Source organism: Eumetopias jubatus, unplaced genomic scaffold (genome assembly GCF_037043125.1).
Source record: "Eumetopias jubatus isolate StellerSeaLion01/CBP00866 unplaced genomic scaffold, mEumJub1_p1.0 scaffold_1, whole genome shotgun sequence".
In the NCBI taxonomy this organism is placed as follows: Eukaryota; Metazoa; Chordata; class Mammalia; order Carnivora; family Otariidae; genus Eumetopias; species Eumetopias jubatus.
This window is the reverse complement of record NW_028274807.1, coordinates 206,069,642-206,092,123: the sequence shown is the minus strand read 5'-3', so window position 1 is coordinate 206,092,123 and position 22,482 is coordinate 206,069,642. Positions and strand designations below refer to the sequence as shown.

The window sequence follows — 22,482 nt, the reverse complement described above, 5'->3', positions numbered from 1 at the left end:
AACAGAGCTGTTCACACCTTCCTCCTGGGGTTCTCCTACAAATGAGGGAGGTGAGACTTGGAGAGGGCTTGGCACACAGAGACTTGGAGAGGGCTTGGCACACTCGCGACACCAACTTCAGAAGCATGGGAGCCCCTTTAAAGAAAGAGAGGCAGCCCAGGGTCATGGTTAGCAGTGGGTTCTGGGGGAAATCCCAGGTCACATGGCCGTGTGACCTCTAGCGAGTCACTAGGCCTCTCTAGGCTTGTTTTCTCACCTGGAAAGTGGGAAGAAGAGCAGCTCGTCTTTCTCAGGATGAACCAACTGGATGCACATAAAACCTGAGGCTTTGGCTCACAGTAGGTGCTTAATAAGTGGAGGTTAGGGTGGGAGTGGGTGCTCTAGAAATGATGCACAGTGGAGGTATCTGGGAAGGTGCCTGGCAGCTAGTTTCGATTGCAGGAATGACCACTCCCTGGACTGACTGGACCTATAGATGGGCCCCAGGCTGACCACAGGTGGAGTGGGTGTGGGGCTTCTCAAATCTGCAAGGTGTAGATGTCTGGGATCTGGAAAGAGGTGGGCCTGGGTTCAAGGCTGCCTTTGCAGATGACATGAGGTGTGATTGCTTCTCACTCACCCCACTGGGATGCCATAGGCAGCCAATGCAATGGCAGAGAGGTGCTTCATAAACTGTAAAGTACAGTGCCAGCCTCAGTGAATGACATTGCTGCCCCGTCCCTCAGAGGCCTCCTCTGGCTGTGCTAATGAATGAGCACGGAGTCAAAGCTTGGTCCCCGTGAGCAGCTCAAGATCACATGGGCCTGATCTCCACATCTGGTCTTTGTCCACCAAAACTCATTGCTACCAAGGCACTTCCAGCCCTCACAGTGGACAGAGATCTAGAAGTCAGCCACTTCCTTGTATAAATGGGGAGATCACGGCTCACAGAGGGTGCAGCCACACCCAGGGTCACACAGTGAGGGCAGAGTTGAGATCCCAGGCTTCCTCTCTCCCATCTGGCAGGTTTACCGTGAAACACACGTCCTCCAAGCAGATGTGACTCAGTGACGTGTGTTTATTCCCAGAACCCAGGGAGACCGGATTCCAGAGCGGAGTGAGGGGTCACCCCGTTCTCCTCTGACCCGGCTTCTCCGTGGTGTGCTCAGATGCGGATGTGGAAGGTGCTGTGTGCAAAAAGAAATGGAGTCAGTCATCAGGCAGAGAGGGTGGCCTTCCTTCGTCCCCGCCCCACCTTCCTGAACTCTCCTGCAGTGAGTCCCTGAGACAGGCAAGGAACCACAGGGGGAGATGGATCCCCTCAAGAACCCCAGGCTGTGGGCCCCCCTGGTCCCCACAGGGGTGGAAAGCACACCTCTTTGGATCTGAGTTGACACTCCAGCTCCACCCCAGACTTGCTGTGGGACTCTAAGTGAGTGCGTACCCCTTCCCGGGCTTCAGTTTACTCCTCTGTAAAATGGGGATAATGGCCATCCTTCCTGCATGGGGCTGTAGTGAGGGCTAAGGGGGCTAATGCACAGGGTGCTGTCGGCCAGAGATGCTGTCCTCGGTAGGGTTCATTCAATTGTCGTTATTCATGTCTCTGCCTGCTAGGAGACCAGCCACGCTTCTCCAGGGAGAGGAGGGGGGCCCTCTGTGCACGTCAGGATGCCACCCATAATAACACCCACAACAGCAACCCCAGCACACAGATACTGAGCAGCTACTGTGTGCCAGGCGCTGCTCTAAAGTCTTTCCATGTACTAACTCGGGGGTCAGCCAACTTCTCCTGTAAAGAGCCAAATGGTTGATATGTCCAACTTTGTGCAAGGACTCAGCCGGGCCTTGTAGCTCGAAAGCAACCATGGCTAATACATACACAAGCAGGCATGGCTGTATGCCAATAAAATCACCGGTGGACACAGAAATTTGAATTTCACATCCACTTCATGTGTCATGGAGTCTTATTGGTCTTTAATCTGTTCCCCGCCATTTAAGAAATGTAAAAACCATTCTTAGCCCACAGGAGGTACAAAAACAGGTGGCTGGCCACCCCCTGTATTAACTCGCTATCAGCCCGACTGTGGGGGCTCTGATTCTCCCCAGGACTGCCAAGTACAGTTGTACACCCTGTTCACCGCAAAATGTTCAGGCAAGAGAGGGCTGAAGACCAGCCATGTTCCATTCACCCAAAGAGCTGCGTCCACCCAAAGGGGTTGCCCATGGGGTCCCCAGTTATCCCCATTCTAAAGATGCAGGGACTGAGGCCAGGAAGGCTGGGACAGTTCTCTAAGGTCACAAATGAATGAACAGAGGAACTTTCACAAACGGAGCCTGCGGACTAGTTTTGTAGGAGCTGCGCTCAGACGTGGAAATGGATCGTGCAAAGTGGCGAGGAGGGTCACACCTGAGGAAGTCGGGTGCCCGCAGGATCATGTTCTGGAAGTCTTCCAGGGAGAGCCGCCCATCATGGTCACCATCGGCCTCATCTAGCACCTTCTCACACACCAGGCTCACCTCCTCAGCGCTCAGCTCCCCCCGCGTCAGCTTGGTCACTGTCTGCTCCAGGTCCCATGCACAAATGTAGCCGTCATTGTTAAAGTCTGTGCAGTGGGGTGGAGGGGATGTGGGGTGGGGGCACAGCGGGGGACAGGCAGGCTGGGCCTCTTGTCCCCATGTTACAGAGGAGGAAACTGAGGCACTGGAGAGATCCCAAGACCCCGGGGTAATGGCTGGGTCTTGCTTTGGAATTGGGCAGAGTCCGGCTGGGAGGTCATTCATTCACTCCACCAGTATTTATTGAGCACCTACTATGTGCCAGGCATATGTGACTGTTTCTCATCTATTCATTCAACAAGGATTTAGGGAGCGCCTACTATGTTCCAGGCACTGTGATAAAGTTTCGTTCATTTCACAGGTTTTTAGTGAGCACCTATTGTGTGCCAGGTGCTGTGATAAATTTTCATTCATTCGGTCAGTCAACAAGTGTTTATTGAGCACCTCCTTTTTGCCAGGCATGAGAGACAGATGGGGAAGGAAACAGGTAGTGTTGCTGCCCTTGGGTCTCATCAGAGATAATAAGAAATGAACGGATTATGAACAGAAATTAAGCAGCAGTGCTGCGTGCTGGGAGAGAACTGGGATGTGAGGTGGAGAGGAATTGAGGGTGGAAGCTGCTTTTGACCTAGACTTCAAGGTGCGCAGCAGTCAAGGGAAAGGTATTCCAGGCAGAGGGCACAGCAGAGGAGAAGGCCCGGAGGGAGTTAAGAGTTTGGTGTGCTGGAGTTAGAGGGAGGCCCGTGCGGCTGGAAAGAAGTGAGTGAGGGGATGAGGTCAGCAAGTACCAAGGTGGGGCGAAGCCCCCGGGAAGACATCTGTGACGGCAGGGCAGCCCCTGGCCCCAGGCCTGGTCTTGTTCTCACTCCCCACCCCACCCCACCCCACGCTCCCCGACCCCGGAGCCCTGCACGCACCATAAATTTTAAAAGCATAGTAGGCTTTGAGGTCGCGGGGGGCCATTTCGCTCATCACGGAAAACATGTCCAGGAAGTTGTCCAAGGTCATGTGCCCGTCCCCGTCCTCAGAGAACACCTGGGCAATCCTCTGGCGGAACGGGTTGTCCTGGGGACAGGAAGCAGAGAGGCCCTCTGGGACCGGGGACTCAGGGCTCCATATGGAATCGCTCTCCGCACCCACCTTCCTGAAACCTTCAAGTACCCACCCCCGGCTTCAAACTTCCTCCCGCCCACGGTCCCGGGACAGGACTCCAGACAACTCTCGCTGCCCGTGTGGTCTGGGTGGCCGTGACCCCGCTTCTGGCTCCAGCTGCAGCCACGTGACCTGGTTGAGGCCCATCAGAGATCGCTCTCGACTGGCAACCGCGATCGGCTCTGGGGTAGGCAGGGTGACTCAAACTGGCCAATCAGAGGCTGCCCTTATGGCGACGGAGGGGCCTGCTTTACCCTGGTTGCCGAGCTGACAGGAGTCTGGGACCGCTGGGGCAGCCCCTTCGGACAGGCTGTCTGAGATCGAAGCCCCTTCCTGCCAAGGGGGAGCTGAGAGATGGAGGGAGACTCCTGAGCTCATCCACGGAAACCCTGCTTCCAGCCGTACCTGGCGCTAGCTCTGCACCCTGGAGTTTTTCCTCCTATGTTCCAATACATTTTGTCCCTCTCGAATGAGGTTTCTGTCCCTTGTGATAAAATAATGTCTGCTCAGTCACTCACCCCACAAGTCCCCTTTGGCAACACAAACTATGTGACGAACATCCAACTGAGAAGAACCTGCCTTTTTAGCGGCTCCTGCTATGAAAAGCAGAACTCACATTCCCTGAGTACCTGCCATGCAGGAGGCCCTGGGCCAAGCCCTTTACCTGCATTGTCTCATGCCAGCGTTCCAACAACCCCGGCTTTGATTCCTGTCTCGGTCACAGCCTAGCTGTGTGACCACGACCAAGTGTCTTAAGCGCTCTGAACCTCACTTCTTTCATCTGTAAAATGCATCCACTTCATAGGAAGCAGGGGACATCCCTACTATTTTTTTCCCTGCCTGCCCCAAGGCCCCACGCATACCTTCAGCTCGGGCATGCTGCCGATGAGCTCGTAGGGCACCTTCACATCAGGACAGCTGGTATAGTCGAGGGGGACAAGCTGGGGAGCCAGGTCCTGGTAGCGATAGAAGAGCCTGGGGCAGAGGGGGAAACACCGGGAAGAGCTGGCAGATGGGATGGGGAGGACTTGTCCCGTTTCTCTCATTCTAGCAGCTGCTCACTACACATGGAAGGATCGTGGGTCCTCAAGAGTCATCAGCCCTGGGCCCCGTCCTCAAGCACACAGAGCCAAACATGGGCACGTCTACCCTCTGGGGGCAGGGCCAAAGTGGAGAGAGGGCCCCAGGGCTAGGGGAGACTCGAGTGGGGACATTGATACTGGGCTTTGAAGAGTGAGTAGGAGCTGACCAGGTAGGTGGGGATGGCAAAAGGGAGTGTGCTTAAGGTAAGATCATTTTACATCAAACATTCAGAGAATCCGAGTGAATCTCTGAATCTCTGGATATCCATCACATTGTTGGCCTCTGACTCTAAAGACCCCCCATTCTCACATTGTCCTTCTCTCACCCCATAAGGCGAGCGTTCCCTAAATGGGGCAGAGCGGAGACAAAAGGCCAATATTCAGGGTTTTTTAATGCATGCAGGGCATTTTGCAAAACACCAAATGCCACCGACACCACCTAGATGGTGAGGCCAGCTCTCCACTCCAATGTCCTCACCTGCTGATGCCCTATCTTCACTGGGGGCATGAGAAGCACAGCCTTGTAGAGGGCATCCTTGGTGAGTCAGAGGTCCCCAAGCTGCTGGGGGCTGTTTCCGAGGGAAGTGGGAGCCCCTGGGTCATATGATGGCTAGGAACTCAAGGAGGAGGTATCTGGAATTTCAGTCCTGACCACCCAGGCCCCTGTCTGGGCCCCCTCAGGGAATAGCCTGGGTTTGGGCTTCTGTATGGCCTTGAGCCTGTCCCTCTTCCCCTCTAAGCTTGTTATTCTGCTGACAAACAAGAAGCTCGGGACCGACGAAATGTCAGCCCTCAGACTCCTTGGAGCTCTGCCCATCTGCAGAGCTCAGGTCAGCCTCCCCTGCCCAAGCCTCAGTTTCCCCATCAGTAATCTGATCGTGATGGCCAGGGTGACCCTATGAGCTGTCCTCACCCAGACAATGGGGCTCACTGGTGAAAGGTGTGCCCATCAATAATGGATATCCCGTGCCCATACAATTGGGGCCTTGGCCCCTATCACTCTGTATCTGAACCCCGGCCAGCTTGGGTTTCACACCTCCAAGTTCATGGGTCAGGGCCTCTGGACAATGGCCCCATGGGCTGAGCAGTAATGTGGGATACCCCACTACGCCTCTCTCGCTCATGCCAGCGACCTGCAGCAGCCGCAGCCTGCCTACCCGCACCCTTATCTTGATGCCACCCCCACAACCCAGAGCTGACTCTAGCCTCTGCCCCCCGGTGCCCAGCCTCCAGTCCCAGCCTCTTCACACTGGCCTCGGGGGGATCTTTTTAACATGCTGATCTGTCTCCCACACCACACACAGACACACACACCTCTCCCCGCTCACATACTCTTCATGGCTCCGCACAACCCTTGGGAGAAAGCCCAGGCTAATCAACCTAGAGACCGTGACAATATGACAAGATGGGGCTTCTCAGCCTCCCCATCTCTGCCTCCATCCACTGACCGTGCCCGCAATCCCTCCCTTTGTGTTTGAACCGCCACGCGGCACTCAGTCCTGTCCAATTGCAAACATCCTCCAACAATGGAGAGAAAGTTATTACCAGGTCTTCCTCCCTTTCTGCCCAGACTGACCTCATGATTTCCTTCCTTGTGAAGAAGGTGCAGTCCTGCGGAGAGAGATGTTGGCTTGGCCCAGAGCCTGCCTCAGGGGCCTCCTCCCTCTCCCTCCCACTGCACGCCCATCCCTGCCTGATGCTGCACACAGAGCTGCACCAGGAACCCTTGCCGACTGCACACCCTGGACAAATGGTGCTGTCCCCACCTCTCAGGCAGGGAAACCAAGGCTGCCGAACCTGCCTATCACCCCTACCTGATATGCTTCCAGCTGCTCATGAGTGAAGACTGTCTGCTTGTTGCCCATGGTGAAGACCACTGCCAGGAGTCTGGGACAAGCTCCCAAAGCCCCCAGTCTCCTCAGGACCACACAGGTTGCCAGGCTGCAGCACACCAGCGTCTGGGCAAATGTCCCTGCCCTGGCTGTCACCTGCCCACCCGCCCTGTCACCCCCAGCCTGGTGAGATCAAGTTACAGCTGAGCTCTCTGGGCAACTGCCCGAGTATGTCCATGGCCACCAGGACAAGAAGGACTGTAGGAGGTCACAGAACAGCAGACCACATCTGCCACAACTGGGTGAGGCTGGCGGGGGGGGTATGGGGCCCCTTCTGGAGACAGACAGGGTGATGGAGAGACTGCAAGCAGATCCCAGCTCAAATACTAGCTCTCTACCCACTAGCTGTGTGCCTTACACAAGTCACCTGACCCTCTCTAAGCCTTGTTTGTAAGATGGAAGTTATATTAGTACCTAACTCCTTGAGTCGTCCTGAAGATCTAACGAGATCATTAATGCAACCAAAGAAAAATTTTTTAACTATTGGGTTTAAGCCAGTTTTAGGCACTGGGAGCATAATAACTGGGTGAACAAGCTAAATGAGGTCCCCAGATGTGCACTGGAGATGATGATGATGATGATGATGATGATGATGATGATGTTATAGCTTAAGAAAAGTGATCCAAGGTGTAAGTGAGAGAAACAGTCAGTTAAATAATACCAAACAGAATTCTTTATTGCAGGACTTGTCAGAGCCTTTAGCATGCTAATGTTCACCACGCATCCTCAATGTAGCAGCTGCCAACCTTATTAAGACCCAGGATTCTTTTGGGCAGAACACCTGGGAGTCGAAATTCTTAACCTAGTGTTCCATGCTCTTCTTCCTCTGGGTCTGTCTTGTCTCTCCACTTTCTTCTCCTGCTAAGCCTTTTCCATTGCCACACCCCAGCCCCCTTGAAGTGCTCTTGGATCTTCCCCTTCCCTCATCACCACTCTCTCTGGCCTGGACGATCACAGTTCCTCCCAGTCTCATCAACTCTCTTCTGCCCCAGTGTGTGAAGCCACCTTGTAGAATGTGACTATGATCAGGCTTTAAAGACCCCTTTTGGATGATTTAAAAGAAAAAAAAAAAACCTGACAATATCAAGTGTTGGAGAAAATGTGAAGCAACTGGAACTCTTATTAATTGCTGATGGTGATGCAAAATAGTTCAGCCACTCTGGAAAATGAATCGGAACTTTCCCATAAGGGCGCTTGGGTGGCACAGTTGGTTAAGCCTCTGACTCTTGGTTTCAGCTCAGGTCGTGATCTCAGGGTTGTGAGATTGAGCCCTATGTGCAGCTCCATGCTCAGCGCAGAGTCCACTTGAGATTCTCTCTCCCTCTGCCCTTCCTGCTCTTCTTCTCTCTCTTTCTCAAACAAATCTTTTTTTTAAAGATCTTATTTATTTATGTGAGAGAGAGAGAGAGAGAGAGAGCACGAGTGGGGGGGAAGGCCAGAGAGAGGGAGAAGCAGAGTCCCCTCTGACCAGGGAGCCCGATGTAGGGCTTGATCCCAGTACCCTGGGATCATGACCTGAGCCAAAGGCAGATGCTTAACCCCCTGAGCCACCCAGGCGCCCCTCTCTCAAATAAATCTGAAAAAAAAAAAAGAACTTTCCTATAGTTAAACATACACTTACCATGTGACTTAGCTATCCCACTATGAGTAGTCATCCAAGGGAGATGAAAAGATGTATGGGCACATGAAAACCTGTACATGCCCACAGCATGGAGAAAACACTTGCAAATCATATATTTGATAACTTACTAATCTCCAGGATATATCTAGGACTCCCACGAGACTACAATAAAAAGACAAATCGCCCAAATAAAAAAAAATGAGCAAAGATTTGGGGAGGGGATGAATAGATGGAACACAGAGGATTTTTATGGTAATGATTTTTTTTTTTTTAAGTAGGCTCCACACCCAGCATGGAGCCCAGTGCAAGGCTTGAACTCACAACCCTGAGATCAAGGCCTGAGGTGAGATCAAGAGTCACATGCTTAGCCAACTGGGCCATCCAGGCCCCCCCCACGGCAGTGAATCTATTCTGTATGATACTGTAATGGTGGGTACATGTCATTATATATTTATTTAAAACTATAGAAGGTACTACACCAAGAGTGAACTCTAATGTCAACTTTGGATAATATGATGTGTCAATGTAAGTTCAACACTTGTAACAAAGGCACCAATCTAGTGGGGGAAGTTAATAGTGGGGGAAGCTGTGGGTGTGTGTGGGCAGGGGGCACATGGGAAATCTCTGTACCTTCTGCTCCATTTTGTTGTGAACCTAAAACTGTTCTAAAAATAAAGTCTATTAAAACAAAACAGAACAGGTAAAGGATTTGAGGAGACATCTCTCCAAAGAAGATATACAAATGGCAAATAAGCAAATAAGCATATGAGAAGATGTGTAACATCATTCATTAAGGAAATGCAAACTAAAACCACAATGAGATACCAATTCAAACCCACCAGGATGCCTGTAACAACAAAGACGGACAATAGCAAGTTGTTGGCCAGGATGTGGAGGTACTGGAACCCTCATACACTGCTGGTGGGAATGTAAAATGGGGCAGCTGCTTTGGAAAACAGTTTGGCATGTCTTTAAAAAGTCAAACATAGAGTGCCTGGGTGGCTCAGTCAGTTAAGCGTCTGCCTTTGGCCCAGGTCACGATCCCAGAGTACTGGGATCGAGCCCCACATCAGGCTCCCTGCTCCGCGGGAAGCTTGCTTCTCCCTCTCCCACTCCCCCTGCTTGTGTTCCCTCTCTTGCTGTGTTTTTCTCTGTGTCAAATAAATAAATAAAATCTTTAAAAAAAAAGTTAAACATAGTTATCATATGACCCAGCAATTTTCACTCCAGAGTGGAGAGAATTGAAAATATATGTCCACATAAAGACTTGTATGTGAATGTTCATAGCAGCATTATTCACAATAGCCCCAAAGTAGAAACAACTCAAATGTTCATCAATGGATGAATGGATAAAGAAATTGTGGTCCATTCATTCAACGGAATATTATTCAGTCATATAAAAGGAATGAAGCACTGATGCACACCACAACGTGGATGAGCCTTGAAAACACCATGCTGCGTGAAAGCAGTCAGACACAAGAGGCTACATAGTGTGTGATTCCATGTATATGAAACATTCAGAGTAGGCAAATTCATAGAGGCAGAAAGCAGATTTAGTCATTGCTAAGGGGCTGGGGCAGGGGGATGGGGAATGACGGCTCAAGGGGGTGGAGTTTCCTTCTGGAGTGATGAAAACGTTCTGGAACTAGATATCGGTGATGGTTGCACAACTCTGTGAAGGTGATAAATCTCACTGAACTGCGCACTCTAAAGGGTGACTTTTATGGTATGTGAATTATATCTTCACTTTTAAAAATACCTGTACATGAAGAGTGATAGCGACTTCATGCATAATTACTAAAAACTGGAGACAACACAAATGTTCTTCACCTGGGACATGGTTAAACAAACTGGGGTCCTTCCATACGATAGACTACTACTCAGCTATAAAACGGAATTAACTACTGATATACACAAAATGAATGAACCGCAAATGTGTTATGCTAACTGAAAGAAGCCAGACTCAAAAGGCTACCTACTGGATGATTCCATCTATATGACATACTCAAAAGGACAAAATTATAGGGACAGAAAACAGATAAATGGTGTCCAGGGGCTGCAGATGGGGGAACAAGGGAATCTTAGGGGTGATGAAACTGTTCTATATTTTGGTTGTAGCGTTGGTTACATGGCTGTATTCATTTGTCAAAACTCATAGACCTGTACACCAAAAAGAGTGAGGGTTTTTTTGCATGTAAATACATTTTTAAAAATGAAAACGATAAGAAAACTAATTAGCAAAGCCCTCCTTACTCCCCAGTGCCTCATGGTTGAAGTCCAGGTTCCTATGCTTGACCCCATCAGGCACTCTGTGATTTGGTTATGTGCCCCCCCTCCCCCACCACCACCCATCAACAATTAGTTTACTGGGCACCTAATGTGTGCCAGGCGCTGTCCTAGGTCCTGATAGTACAAAAGCAGTGCTCTCGTGGAGCTCACGTTACAGTGGGCAAGCAATCAAATAAACACATAATTAGTCAGGGGTGCTAAGTTCCAGGAAGAAAAACAAAACAGGGCAAGGATATAGAGAGAGAAGAGGTTAGGCTAAATAGGTTGGGCCCTCCCAACCTATTGGTTGCCCCCTGATGAAACGATATTTGAGTAGTGACTGGAGGGAATTGAGGGAAAAGTGAGTGGGAAGGGAGTTCTTGGCAGTGGGAAGAGCAAGTGCAAAGGCCCTGAGGCTGGAGTAAGTTTGACACCGTTGGAGGAGGGCAAGGTGGTGGTGCTGTGTTGGAGCTCAACAAGCAGTAATTACATTTAGTAAGCTTCTGCTCATGTCCGTCAGCCACCAGAGGCTGCCTCTCTGACACCCAACTCCAATCATGGGATTTTTTTCTTTTTTGCATGTCCAAGAAATCATTTTTCATGGTATAAATAAATTAACTTTATCTTTGTATGGATAAATCCCAGCTTTATTATGATAAATAATATGCAATAATATCCCCTTAGTAATATAGGATAGAGAACTTAGAATCATAATGACAGTACGGTGTTTCAGTATTATCAGGGGAAAACAAATCAAAACAACAATGAGATATCACTGTCAGGATGGCTATTATCAAAAAAACAAAAGCCGACAAGTGTTGATGAGGACGTAGAGAAATGGCAACCCTGTGCACTGTGGGTTGGAATACAAAATGGTGCATCCACTATGGAAACCAGTATGGGGGTGCCTCGAAAAAATAAAAATGGGTCTCCCATAGGATCCAGTATACATCCAGAAGAATTGAAATCAGGATCTCCAAAGAAATATTAACACTCCTATGTTCATTGCAGCATTACTCACAATAACCAAGATATGGAAACAACCTAAATGTCCTTGGATGGATAAAAGGATAAAATAGGGCATATACACACAATGGAAGAGAGAAGGAAATTGTGCGATATGTGACAACATGGATGATCTTTGAGTGCATTTGCTCAGTGAAATAAGCCAGTCACAGAAAGACAAATACTGTGGGATTCCACTTATATGAGGAGAAAAAAGTAGACTGGTGGTTCGCAGGGGGTGGGGGGAGAGGGAATGGGGCTTACTAGCCAACACGCACAAAGCAACATTTATCAAGCAAGATGAATAAGCTCTAGAGGTCTACTGGACATTATAACCAGAGCGAGTGATAATGCATTGTACACTTAAAAATTTGTGAAGGGGTTAAATCTCATGTTGCGTGCTCTTACTGCAATAAAATACAATAAAAACAAAATGTAACCACCATATGACCCAGCACTTGCACTCTGGGACAATCCCAGAGAAATGAAAACTTACGTTCACACAAAAACCTGTAATGGATGTTTTATTCAAAATAACCCCAAACAGGAAACGATCCACATATCTTTCAATAGATGAATGGTTAAATGAACTGGTCCATCCAGAAAAATACACATAACATTTACTATTTTGACCATTTTTAAGTGCTCAGCTCAGCGGGATGAAATACATTCACACTGTTGTGCAGTTGTCACCGTCTGTCCCCAGACCTCTTTTCATCTGGTAGAACTGAAACTCTGTCCCCGTTAAACAGCTCCCCATTCTCCCCTCCCCCAGTTCCTGGAACTCACCATCCCACTTTCTGTTTCTGTGAATTTGCCTATTCTGGAAACCTCATGTAATGGAGTCATACAGTATTTGTCCTTTTGTGTCCGGCTTCTTTCACTCAGCATGTCTTCCGGGTTCATCCACATTGTAGCGTGTGTCAAAATTTCTTTCCTTTTTAAGACTAACTGATATTCCATTGTATGGATAGATCACATTTTGCTTATTCATTCACCTATCAATGGACATTTGGTGTCTCCACCTTTTGGTTATTGTGAACAACACTGCTATGAGCATGGGTGTATATATGCAGTCATGTCCTTTTTTCTGTGTCAGGATCCACATTGCACTTAGGATCTTAGGCTCCTGATCTTCAGTCTGTTTTGTTTTGTTTGGTTTTGATTTTTTAGTCTTTTTTTTTTTCATGACCTTGATAGTCCTGAAAAGTACCAGTCAGGTACTTTATAGAAGACCTCAGAGGTGAGGTGTCCTCCTCACACATCATACCTGGGGTTACTTGATAGCTACATGACGTCACTGACAATGTTGACCTTGATCTCTTGGGTAAGGCGGTGTTTGCCATGTTTTTCCACCCTCGGATAACGCTTTCCCTTTCCATACTCTACTCTTCGGAAACAATGCAGATTGTGTTAAAGAGATGCTCCTTATCAGGGTCCTCAATGGCACAGAGGGCGATGTTGTGTGATAAAGCACCAGTGTGGACACTTACAGTTGGACAGTGATTTCCATGAGTTGTAACTGTGTACGAAGACACTTAGAAAACCTTAGCTGATTTATTGTATTTTCTTTGTATGTCTACGCAAGAATAATATATAACAAAAATCTCTGTGTATTTAAATCTCATGACTCTTTAAGTGGATATAAAGTAAAAAAATCTAAGTGCACAAAAGCACAGGAATTTGGCACAAATCCTCCCTTGGAACATAAATTATCAATGGGGGCAATATTGCTCCTAAGGTGGCGAAAATTGGTTCCGGGAGGAGGGGATGCAAAAACCTTAGACATTTCAATGGTTTGTGGCCCTCCAAAGCTCAATCCTTGACAAAAACTACATTGTTGGTATTTAACTTCTCTCATTAAATTAAATAGAATTAAATTCTCTTTAGGGGATGATAATGAAAAAAAAAGTTGAGAAATGCTGTCATAGAGGTTTACAGAATAGTGACACATCTTACAATGGATGGCCTCATGCTGTGGTGACAAAAGCAAGGCTGGAATACTCAGCATAGGCCAGATTACAGTTTGTGCCTCAGTTTCCCTACCTGTAAAATCAGGACGGTTTGTGTAACAGGGCGGCTGTGGGAGTAAATGTGATGATCCATGTAAATCCATATAAAGTATCAGCAGCAGCAGCCCCATTTTATAAAAGAGGAAAGAGAAAGTCAGAGAGGTCAAGCCACTTCCCGCAGGGCACACAGCCTTAGAAGTGCCAGCGAGGAGCTTCAGACCTGCTAGGTTGGCTGGAGGAGAACAGATTTCCCCAGCTGAGTCTGTCCCATTCCTCCCTGAGGAGCTGATTCTGTCAAGGATCACCCCACCAGCAAGCCTGGACCGGCCTGGCTGCACCAGGAGTCCATTCTTTCTGGAGGCTCTCTTCCAATTCCTGAGCACAAAGGGTTGAGGTTATGGCTGGAGAATTGAGCAGTCGCTTACTGCCCCCTGCGGGTAGAACTAGAAATGTCAGGCCCCGAGCCCTCTGGCCTGATTCCCGGAGGCTTGCTTCTCCCTCCTCTGCACTCCCTCAAAGTCTTTGGCGCAATTTGGGCACTAGCAGTCTAAATTAAAATACACAAATGTACATAATATTGGATTATGTATATATAATATACAGGTTATGTGTATATAATATACAAATAGTATGGTCGTATATAATACTACGGATTCAGGCCACTGCAAATGTGAGCTGAGATTTGAGGGCATGTAGATGGGCGTTGGTTAGGGAGGGCTCACTCAGCTCCAGGACATCCTTGTTAAGAGATTCAAGATCTTTTGATAATGTCGGAGCCTACCCTGGGCTCCCGGCTCCGCGTGGAGTCCTCTTGAGGGTTCTCTCTCTCTCTCCCTCTGCCCCTCCCCCCACTCGCACGCAGGCTCGCGCGCGTGTTCTCTCTAAAATAAATTTTAAAAATCTTTTAAAAAAAAGACATTTTGCTAAATGAAAAACTGAGGACAGAAATAAAAGAACATTGCACTGACCTACAGATGTTGGCATACACACTTTTTGCTGAAAAATATAAAAATGAAACTGCTAATCATTTTGGAAAGAGATAGGAAGGGAAGTTTCTAGTTTTTTTGTTTTCTTTTTTCTTTTAAACTTTTCCATACTGTGTGGTTTTCTCACATGGAGCATACTCTATATATTTTTATATTTATATATATATATATTTTATGTATATATATTTTTAATGTCAGCAGACATTATGTCTGCATAATGTCGGCTCCCGCGGAGCCGGGAGCCCAGGGTAGGCTCCGACATTATCAAAAGATCTTGAATCTCTTAACAAGGATGTCCTGGAGCTGAGTGAGCCCTCCCTAACCAAGCAGCAGAGTATTATGGGAGATTTGGAGTCTCTGTTTCCCTCAGTATTAACTCAACATACAAAAGCAGTCACAACATTCTGATGGGGAGAAGGTCAGTAATAAAACAAGGATAGAATAAAATCCCATTTTATTTATTTATTTACTTATTTATTTATTTTAGAGAGAGAGGAGGGGCAGAGGCAGAGGGAGAGAGAAAATCCCAAGCCGACTCCATGCTCAGTGCAGAGCCTGACTCGGGGCTTGATCCCACGACTCTGTCAGGCAAATTACCTACCTAGTGCTGATCAGAGAATTCCTGATTGACTGGTTTAAGATTTCATTTCTGAAGAGCCAAAACTGTAATGAAGTTAAGTCTCTGTTTGGTGATGTGGGGATTAGCATAAGGCACTTTGGGCTTGTTGCCCTATTTTTTTTTTTTAATGTGTATATGTCCCAGCTAAGGAAAAGGAGAGACCACTCTTTCCAAATCAAGTTCCAGACCTTCCGCATATTGAATTGAGAACTATGTACTACTTAAAGTACAATAGTACTGTATATCACACAAAAAATGAGAGAAAAGCTATAAGGCCTGACAGCATTTTCATCCAGGGCCAGAGGAAGGTGACCCCACATTGAGAAATATAATGCTTAAAAGGATGGAAGGAAAGAAAAATAAGAATGTTTCGGTTACAACAATAGCCCTACTTGTTCATTAAGCCAATTACTTGTGATATCAGGGAATTAAAAAACCCAACTCATTGGAGCCCCAAGTGTTATGGCACTAGGAGATCAGGGTTTTTCAGTGCATCCTATGCAACTATTTTCTCTTATCAAACCCTCAAAACAGAGTGGCTGAGACTCAACATTTTATAATGAGAACAACCAAACCTTGCTACTGTTCTGCTTCAGGTAATGAAGGCATCAAGAGTGAGCCCAAGAGAAATGAAACTTATGTCTATACAAAGACTTATATACTGATGTTCACAGCAGCTCCATTCATTAGGGCTCCAAGCTGGAAACAACCCAGGTGTCCATCTACAGGTGAGTGGATAAAAAAATATATATATATCAAATATATGTATACAATGGAATAACACTTAGCAATGCAAATGGAGTACTTTTATAACCAACACGAGGGGGCACCTGGGTGGCTCAGTTGGTTAATGGGCTGTCTTTGGCTCAGGTCATGATCTCAGGGTCCTGGGATCAGGCCCTGTATCTGGACCCGCATCAGGCCCCACATCTCTTGCTCACTCTCTCTAGCAGGCTCTCTCTCAAATAAACAAAATCTTAAAGAAAGAAAGAAAGAAAGAGAAAGAGAAAGAAAGAAAGAAAGAAAGAAAGAAAGAAAGAAAGAAAGAAAGAAAGAAAAGAACTTTAGCTCGAAAGAACATATACAGTATAATTCCAGGCATATAGTATATTTCCATGTATATGAAGCTTCTACAAAAGGCAAATCTAACCTTTAGTGAGAGAAAACAGGTTTGGAGTTGCCTGGGGAGAACAGTAGGGAGGGGTGGTTAACTGGGAAGGGGAACAAGGGACTTTGTGGTGATGAAATGTTCTAGATCTTGATTGTGGAGGTGATTACATAGGTGTGTAAACATGACAATATTCATCAAAACGTACAATTAAAATGAGTACATTTTACTGTTTATAAATTATACCTCAATAGAATATATTTAAAAAATTTTTTCAAATGCAATTGACACGTATTTCACCTAATACCACCATTCAGCAAAACCTGAAAAAACTAGTTAAGTACCCATTAGGTTTATAAAAGTAGGTTATCTATTAAACTCTCAGGGGTGCCTGGCTGGCTCAGTCAGTAGAACATATGACTCTTGATCTCGGGGTTGTGAGTTCAAGCCCCACGGTGGGTGTAGAGCTTACTTAAAAATAATACCTTAAAAAAAAAAAAAAAACTCTCAAAATACAGCAATAAAAGAATAGAACATCCAAGTGCACACAAAGCACTCAAGAGAACACTGCGTTTTAGGAAATGGGGCTTTGGGGACACCCAGGTGGCTCAGTCGGTCGCACATCGACTCTCAATTTCAGCTCAGGTCATGATCTTGGGGTCCTGAGATCGAGCCCCACCTCGGGCTTCGGGTTAAGTGTGAAGTCAGCTTGAGATGCTCTCTCCCTCTGCCCCTTCCCCCACTAGCCATTAGCGTGTGCTGTCGCTCTCTCAAATAAATAAATAAATCTTAAAAAAAGAAAAAAGAAAAGAAAGGAAATGGGAGATCTCTCAAAGGAGCTTCTTGAATTCCGGTGGGCCCAAGGCCCTAGAAACCGGAAGTGGGCGTCAAACCGGAAGTGTGGCAGGAGACTGGATGCAAAGGATGAGGTCCAGTCAGACTCTCCAGGCCCCACCTACAACCGGAACTTGCGGCCCAGCTCCACATGCCAAGAGCGCAGGCGCACCTCCTAACTCAACCAATCAAGACGAAGTGAGGCGGGCATTCCTACGTAAATGGTGCACTCAAACAGGAAGTGTGGCAGTTTACTTACAGAACTGCAAGTGGCATCATGGCGGCGTACGAGCAGGTTCAAAAGGGGCCCCTGAAACTAAAAGGCGTTGCAGAGCTCGGCGTCACTAAGCGGTGAGTCCCCGGGAGCACCGCAAAAGCTTGTCTTCTGCCCCCTTAAGCCTCTTCTAGAGTCCCCGAGCTCTTGCTCTCTGATCCGCTCTCACCTTGTCTCCCCGCTTCTCCCCTCTCAGGAAGAAGAAAAAGAAGGACAAAGACAAGGCGAAACTCCTGGAAGCGATGGGAACGAGCAAAAAGAACGAGGAGGAGAAGCGGCGCGGCCTGGACAAGCGAACCCCGGCCCAGGCGGCCTTCGAGAAGATGCAGGAGAAGCGGGTAAGGCGGGTGGGGGAACGGGGGATGCCCCGCGCAGCAGGTCTGGGTCTCCGGAGGTGGAGGGAGACGCAGGGCCGGACGACTCGAAATTGGGGTCAGCCTCGGGCCTGTCGGAGGGGTGGTGAGGGGTCAGAGAGACCTTGATTCCGGGAAGATGCTACGTGGGTGAGGAAGAGCCCACGGTTGGGGGAGCTCCCAGGACAGGAAGAGCTTCTGGTCAGAGTGGATGGCAGAGAAAGCTAGAGCTGGCGTTGAAAGGCCAGAACTGGAGACCGGATTTGGATTCCACCGCAGTGTCTCATTTGCCCCGTGACAGGATTAATGACTCGTCTTTCTGCCTCAGTTTACTTATCTGTGGGAGTCAGGATAGTGCTTTCTCCTAAAAGGGATGGGAGCTTTGGGTGAAGTCATTCAGATAAAGCATTTGGCACTCGGTATAGCAAAAAGTCAGAGCTCAGTGGATGTTCGCTGTTGACATTAAATGGTGATGCTCCGGGCTATACGGGTCCACAAAGCCTGTTTCCATGACGACTCTGCTTGACAGATTCAGATAGGTTGTATTTGTATCCTAGGTCCGCTCCCACGAAGACATTTGGCAGTGGTTGAGGACATACCTGTTTGTTAAAACTTCAGGGTGTGCTGGTGGGGGTGAGGAGTAGCGGGATGAGGCCAGGGCTGCTGCTCAACATCCTACAGTAATCAAGACAGCACCCCCCACAGCAAAAATGATCTGGCCCAAAATGTCGAGGTGTCCAGGCTGAGAAACCCTAACCCTGATCTGGGTGATTTGGTCCAGTAACATCAGGAAGAGTTAACTCATCACTCTCAGGCTTAACTGAGAGTCATTCAAAAAAAAAAAGTGAGACTCACAGACTTTGACAAGACCAACCTGGGTTCCCTTCTGCCTCTACCTCTTGGTGGTGGTGTAACCCTGGGCAGGTTGGTTAACCTCCCACACCTCATTTTCTTCGCCTGTAAAGTGGGGCTGAAGTCCTTACCTAACAGGTTTGTGGTGAGAATTTAACAAGTGAATGCACTTAAGTTCCTTCCCTGAGGTTATAGTCCCAGGCTGGGCTGGGATGTTACTCCTGAAGTGAAAGTGGGGTGGGGGAGAGTCTCATCAGGTGATTAATAACAGTGGCTCAGAATAGGACAGTAATAGTGGAAGCAGTGGAAGGTATCAGGTTTGGGATCGATTTTGGAGCAAGAACGGCAGGATTAGTTGATGGATTGGGTGTGGACTGGGAAACGAGGAATGACCAAGATTTTTGATGGGAGATAGTGGGTAAATGAAGGTGCTATTTACTGCAGTAGGTAAGACAGCAGGTAAAGTGGGCTTCTAAAGCAGGGCATCAAGACCTTGGTTTTATACTATATGCTGGCTAATTGAACATTAAAAAAAAAAAAAAGACCTTGGTTTTAGAGAACGCTTGAACGTTTGAACAGCCGTTAGAAAGTCAAATGGAGAATTCTTGTGAACAGTTTGAGATCTGAATCCGCAGTTTGGAGGAGACGTCTGGGCCTCTCCTGCAAACATTCTGGAGCTGCTGTGGGACTGGATGAGATCCTCTGAGGAGACACAGTGACAGAGATGAAGTCCAGGATCTGAAATTGGAAAGGATCACGGGAAGGAGGAATACCAGGAGAGTGTGTCCTTAGGAGCTGAGTGGAGAAAGTGTTTTGAGAAGGAGGAAGGGATTGACAGTGTCATGCTGCCAAGGGTCTTATGGGGTGAGTACCTAGAGCCCTTAGTTGGCATTCGGAATGAGGAGGAAGAGTGGCTGATTAGAGGGGATCCAAGGGAGGGCGGGGAGAGGCAGAGGTGGAGACAAAATGCAGAAATAACTCTTGGGAGATCTATCAAGAGGAACAGAAATGAACCTGTAGCTGGAGGGTGGTGGAAGGTCAAGGGGAATTTTTTGTTGCTGGCATTGAAAACTGGAAGTACTGCTGTGTGTTTTGTTTTGAACCAGGAGAGAAACAGGAGAAAGTGTGGGCAAAGGTAGGTAGAATTGGGAAATGCGAATTCCCCTGTGGAAGGGTGTTTGATTGAGCACAGTGAGCATGAAGGCTGGACAGTTCTTGGAAGACGGGCCCATGGAGCAGGGCCCCAGCCTGAAGGGTTAGGGCTTGGCATCTCCAGCCCCATCACCCACTGTGCAGGCTGGTCCTCATGTTCTCTGTGAAGTGGGGGTGGCGACAGCACCCAAGAACTTGGTACATGAAGTGGGGTGAGGGAAGGCAGAGCCCTACCGAGTGCCTGGCTTTGGCGGCAGCTGGTCAAGTCAGTGTGGCCCCTCTTGTGAGGAGGCACAGGCCCCACGGGGGCTCACAGCATCAGGAAGAGAGGCAGGGTCAGCCGGGGGTAGGGGGGCAACTGGATGCAGAGGAAGACAGGGCAGCAAATGAGGTGAGGGACAGGGAGGAGCAGCCAGGTGGGGGCCAACAGGGTCCTATCGTGCGGGTTGGCTCAGCTCACCTGGATAGTTCTCCTGCTTGCCTCACTTGGAATCTGTGCAGTCAGATGGCAGCTGGGGTTGGAGGCCCAGCTGGGCTAGAACATCCAAGATAGCTTCACCATCACATGTCTGATGCCTTGTTGCTCTTCCCATGGCCTCTCTTCCCATGTGTCATCTTACCTTCCAGGTCCTTTCTTTCCAGTAAGGTCATCAGACTTACTGCGTGGTGGCTGGCTTCCACGAACACAAAGCCAAAGGCTGCCAGGTGTTACGGCTTCAGCCCAGCACTGGCACTGCATTCTGTTAAGTGAACTGAGTCACAGGGCCAGCCCAGAGTCATTGTGGCAGAGAACTGCACTAGAGCACCAATACCAGGCAGCATGAGTCACGGGGTGGGGTGGGGGGGGGCACCAAAGTCAGCTGTAGACACCCAGTCAGTAAACGTAGAACCAAGTGCAGCCCCAGGTTTGTCTGGCTCTGTGTCCTGTGCTCTTAGCTCTTACAAGGTCCCATCCGGTGTTGGGAATGAGGGGTGGGGCAGGTCATGGTGGTGCAGGATACCCATTCCACAGTCAAGTCACACTCATCAGGGTGATCTGGATATCGGAGCCCTCGTGCCACTGTGTCACCAGCACCTACTCCCATGAGCTCCTACCATGTGTTGGGCCCTTCACCTTCCTCATTTTTCATCCTTCTTCAAACCACATCTGAAACTTTCTTTTTCTGCAAAATGGGAATGCAGTCAGTTGCCCAGGGATGCAGGAAGCACACATAGAGCTCCCAGCAGAGTCTGTTCATGTCAGCGCTAGTTATTCCTGGCCACTCTGACCAGAGGGCAGCCAACCGGGGTCCCTGGTGGGACATGTTGGGGCCGGGTGTCGCTGTCGGACCACCCTGAGTAGAGTTAAGGGAGGAACAGGATGTACACCCTGAGACCTCCAGCCATGCTAGGTGTGAGCGCCAAGCTGGTGGGGACTTCCGTCTTCCACCCCATGCTGGCCTGGGCTGTGGCAGGTGTCTGAGCTCACCTCCCATGTCTATCCTCTCTCCAGCAAATGGAAAGGATCCTGAAGAAAGCATCCAAAACCCACAAGCAGAGAGTGGAGGTAAGTCACATGCCCAGTGGGGAAGACCAGGCTATGTAGGGTCCCAGCTGGGCCCAGAGGCTAGGAGCCTGGCAGAGGGAGCCCTGGGAGTGGTGGGGTGGGGGGTGGGATAACCCAACAGAAGCGACACCTCCCCAGGGTCATTTAAGGATGAACCCAGGGTTCAAGGCTGGGTGGCTTTGAGAGGAGGGGGCTCACTGAGGAGAGGCAGAGTGGGCAGTGCCACACAACCCCAGTGCCCTGTCTGAGGCTGTGCTGATGTGGGTTTTCTCGGCTTTCCCAGGACTTCAACAGACACCTGGACACCCTCACGGAGCACTATGACATTCCCAAAGTCAGCTGGACAAAGTAGCCTCCTCACCCAGGGTATGGAGTGGCATCAAGGGGAAGTGGAAGGCAAAGTTGGGGTTATGTTTGGTGCCTTTGGTATTTTCTAGAAACATTCTTTTACACACACTCTTGCGTCTTCTGCTGAGACAAGTGCTTTCGAAAGCAGTGTGCCCTCTTTTCTGGAACTTGATTAAAGTAAGACTGTCTGTTTACTCTATTTTGGTTTGTCGGTAGCATAGAAGATAAACCTTTTTAGGCTGGACTGGAAATTTTTGCAAGTTTATCCAGAGATTAAGGTTATTTCTGTGTGTCACAGAAAAGTGTCTTTACCCCCCAAGCTGCATCTAACTCTGATAGTCAGCCAGCTCTCTTTCCCCGGATGAAACAGACTCCAGAAGATAAGGAGCTTATACCCCCATGGGGCCCTGCATGAGCTGTCCTCCCAGGCTCCCTCTAGCTTGGGGCTTAGGCTGTGCCTTCCCGAGCCTAGGGAAGACACTTGAACCTTCATGGCCTTCGGAATGCCTCCCCAGCCACCCTGGTGTTTGAGACAGTGCAGCCTGGAAAGCGGGACAACCGCCTAAGGCAAGGATGGAATGCACACCTTGTCCCTGTCTGAGCCTGCGGCCGGCATGCAGCGTCTTCCCCTAGTGTCCTCACTCCAGACATGTCTAGAGGGTGTTGCCATGGCAGACGTTGTTACTCAAGCAGGGCATCCCTTTGTAATGGAACCCCGACACAGCCTGCCTCACTACCCTCAACCCAAGGCTCTAAGCATCCCCTGGGTTTATTCAGAGTTGGCACATAACTTGGAGCCCGCTTGGCCTTTCTGGCCTAAGGACACCTCAGAGGTGACATGAC

General features: G+C 48.7%; 2 protein-coding genes across 2 annotated transcripts; one reads left to right on the top strand and one right to left on the bottom strand.

The window, feature by feature from the left end:
• Window positions 1–1,144: 1,144 nt before the first annotated feature.
• Window positions 1,145–6,634, bottom strand: CIB3 (calcium and integrin binding family member 3). Its single transcript, XM_028086988.2, has 6 exons — window positions 6,584–6,634; window positions 6,346–6,380; window positions 4,551–4,662; window positions 3,453–3,600; window positions 2,387–2,582; window positions 1,145–1,166 (listed from the first exon to the last, which is right to left on the bottom strand). Exons 1-6 carry the CDS (start codon window positions 6,632–6,634, stop codon window positions 1,145–1,147), a joined length of 564 nt encoding a protein of 187 aa, XP_027942789.2.
• Window positions 6,635–17,343: 10,709 nt separating this feature from the next.
• Window positions 17,344–21,838, top strand: FAM32A (family with sequence similarity 32 member A). Its single transcript, XM_028087164.2, has 4 exons — window positions 17,344–17,465; window positions 17,585–17,726; window positions 21,238–21,291; window positions 21,575–21,838. The coding sequence occupies exons 1-4, from the start codon at window positions 17,392–17,394 to the stop codon at window positions 21,641–21,643; spliced, it is 339 nt and encodes a 112-aa protein (XP_027942965.1). The 5' UTR covers window positions 17,344–17,391; the 3' UTR covers window positions 21,644–21,838.
• Window positions 21,839–22,482: the final 644 nt, after the last annotated feature.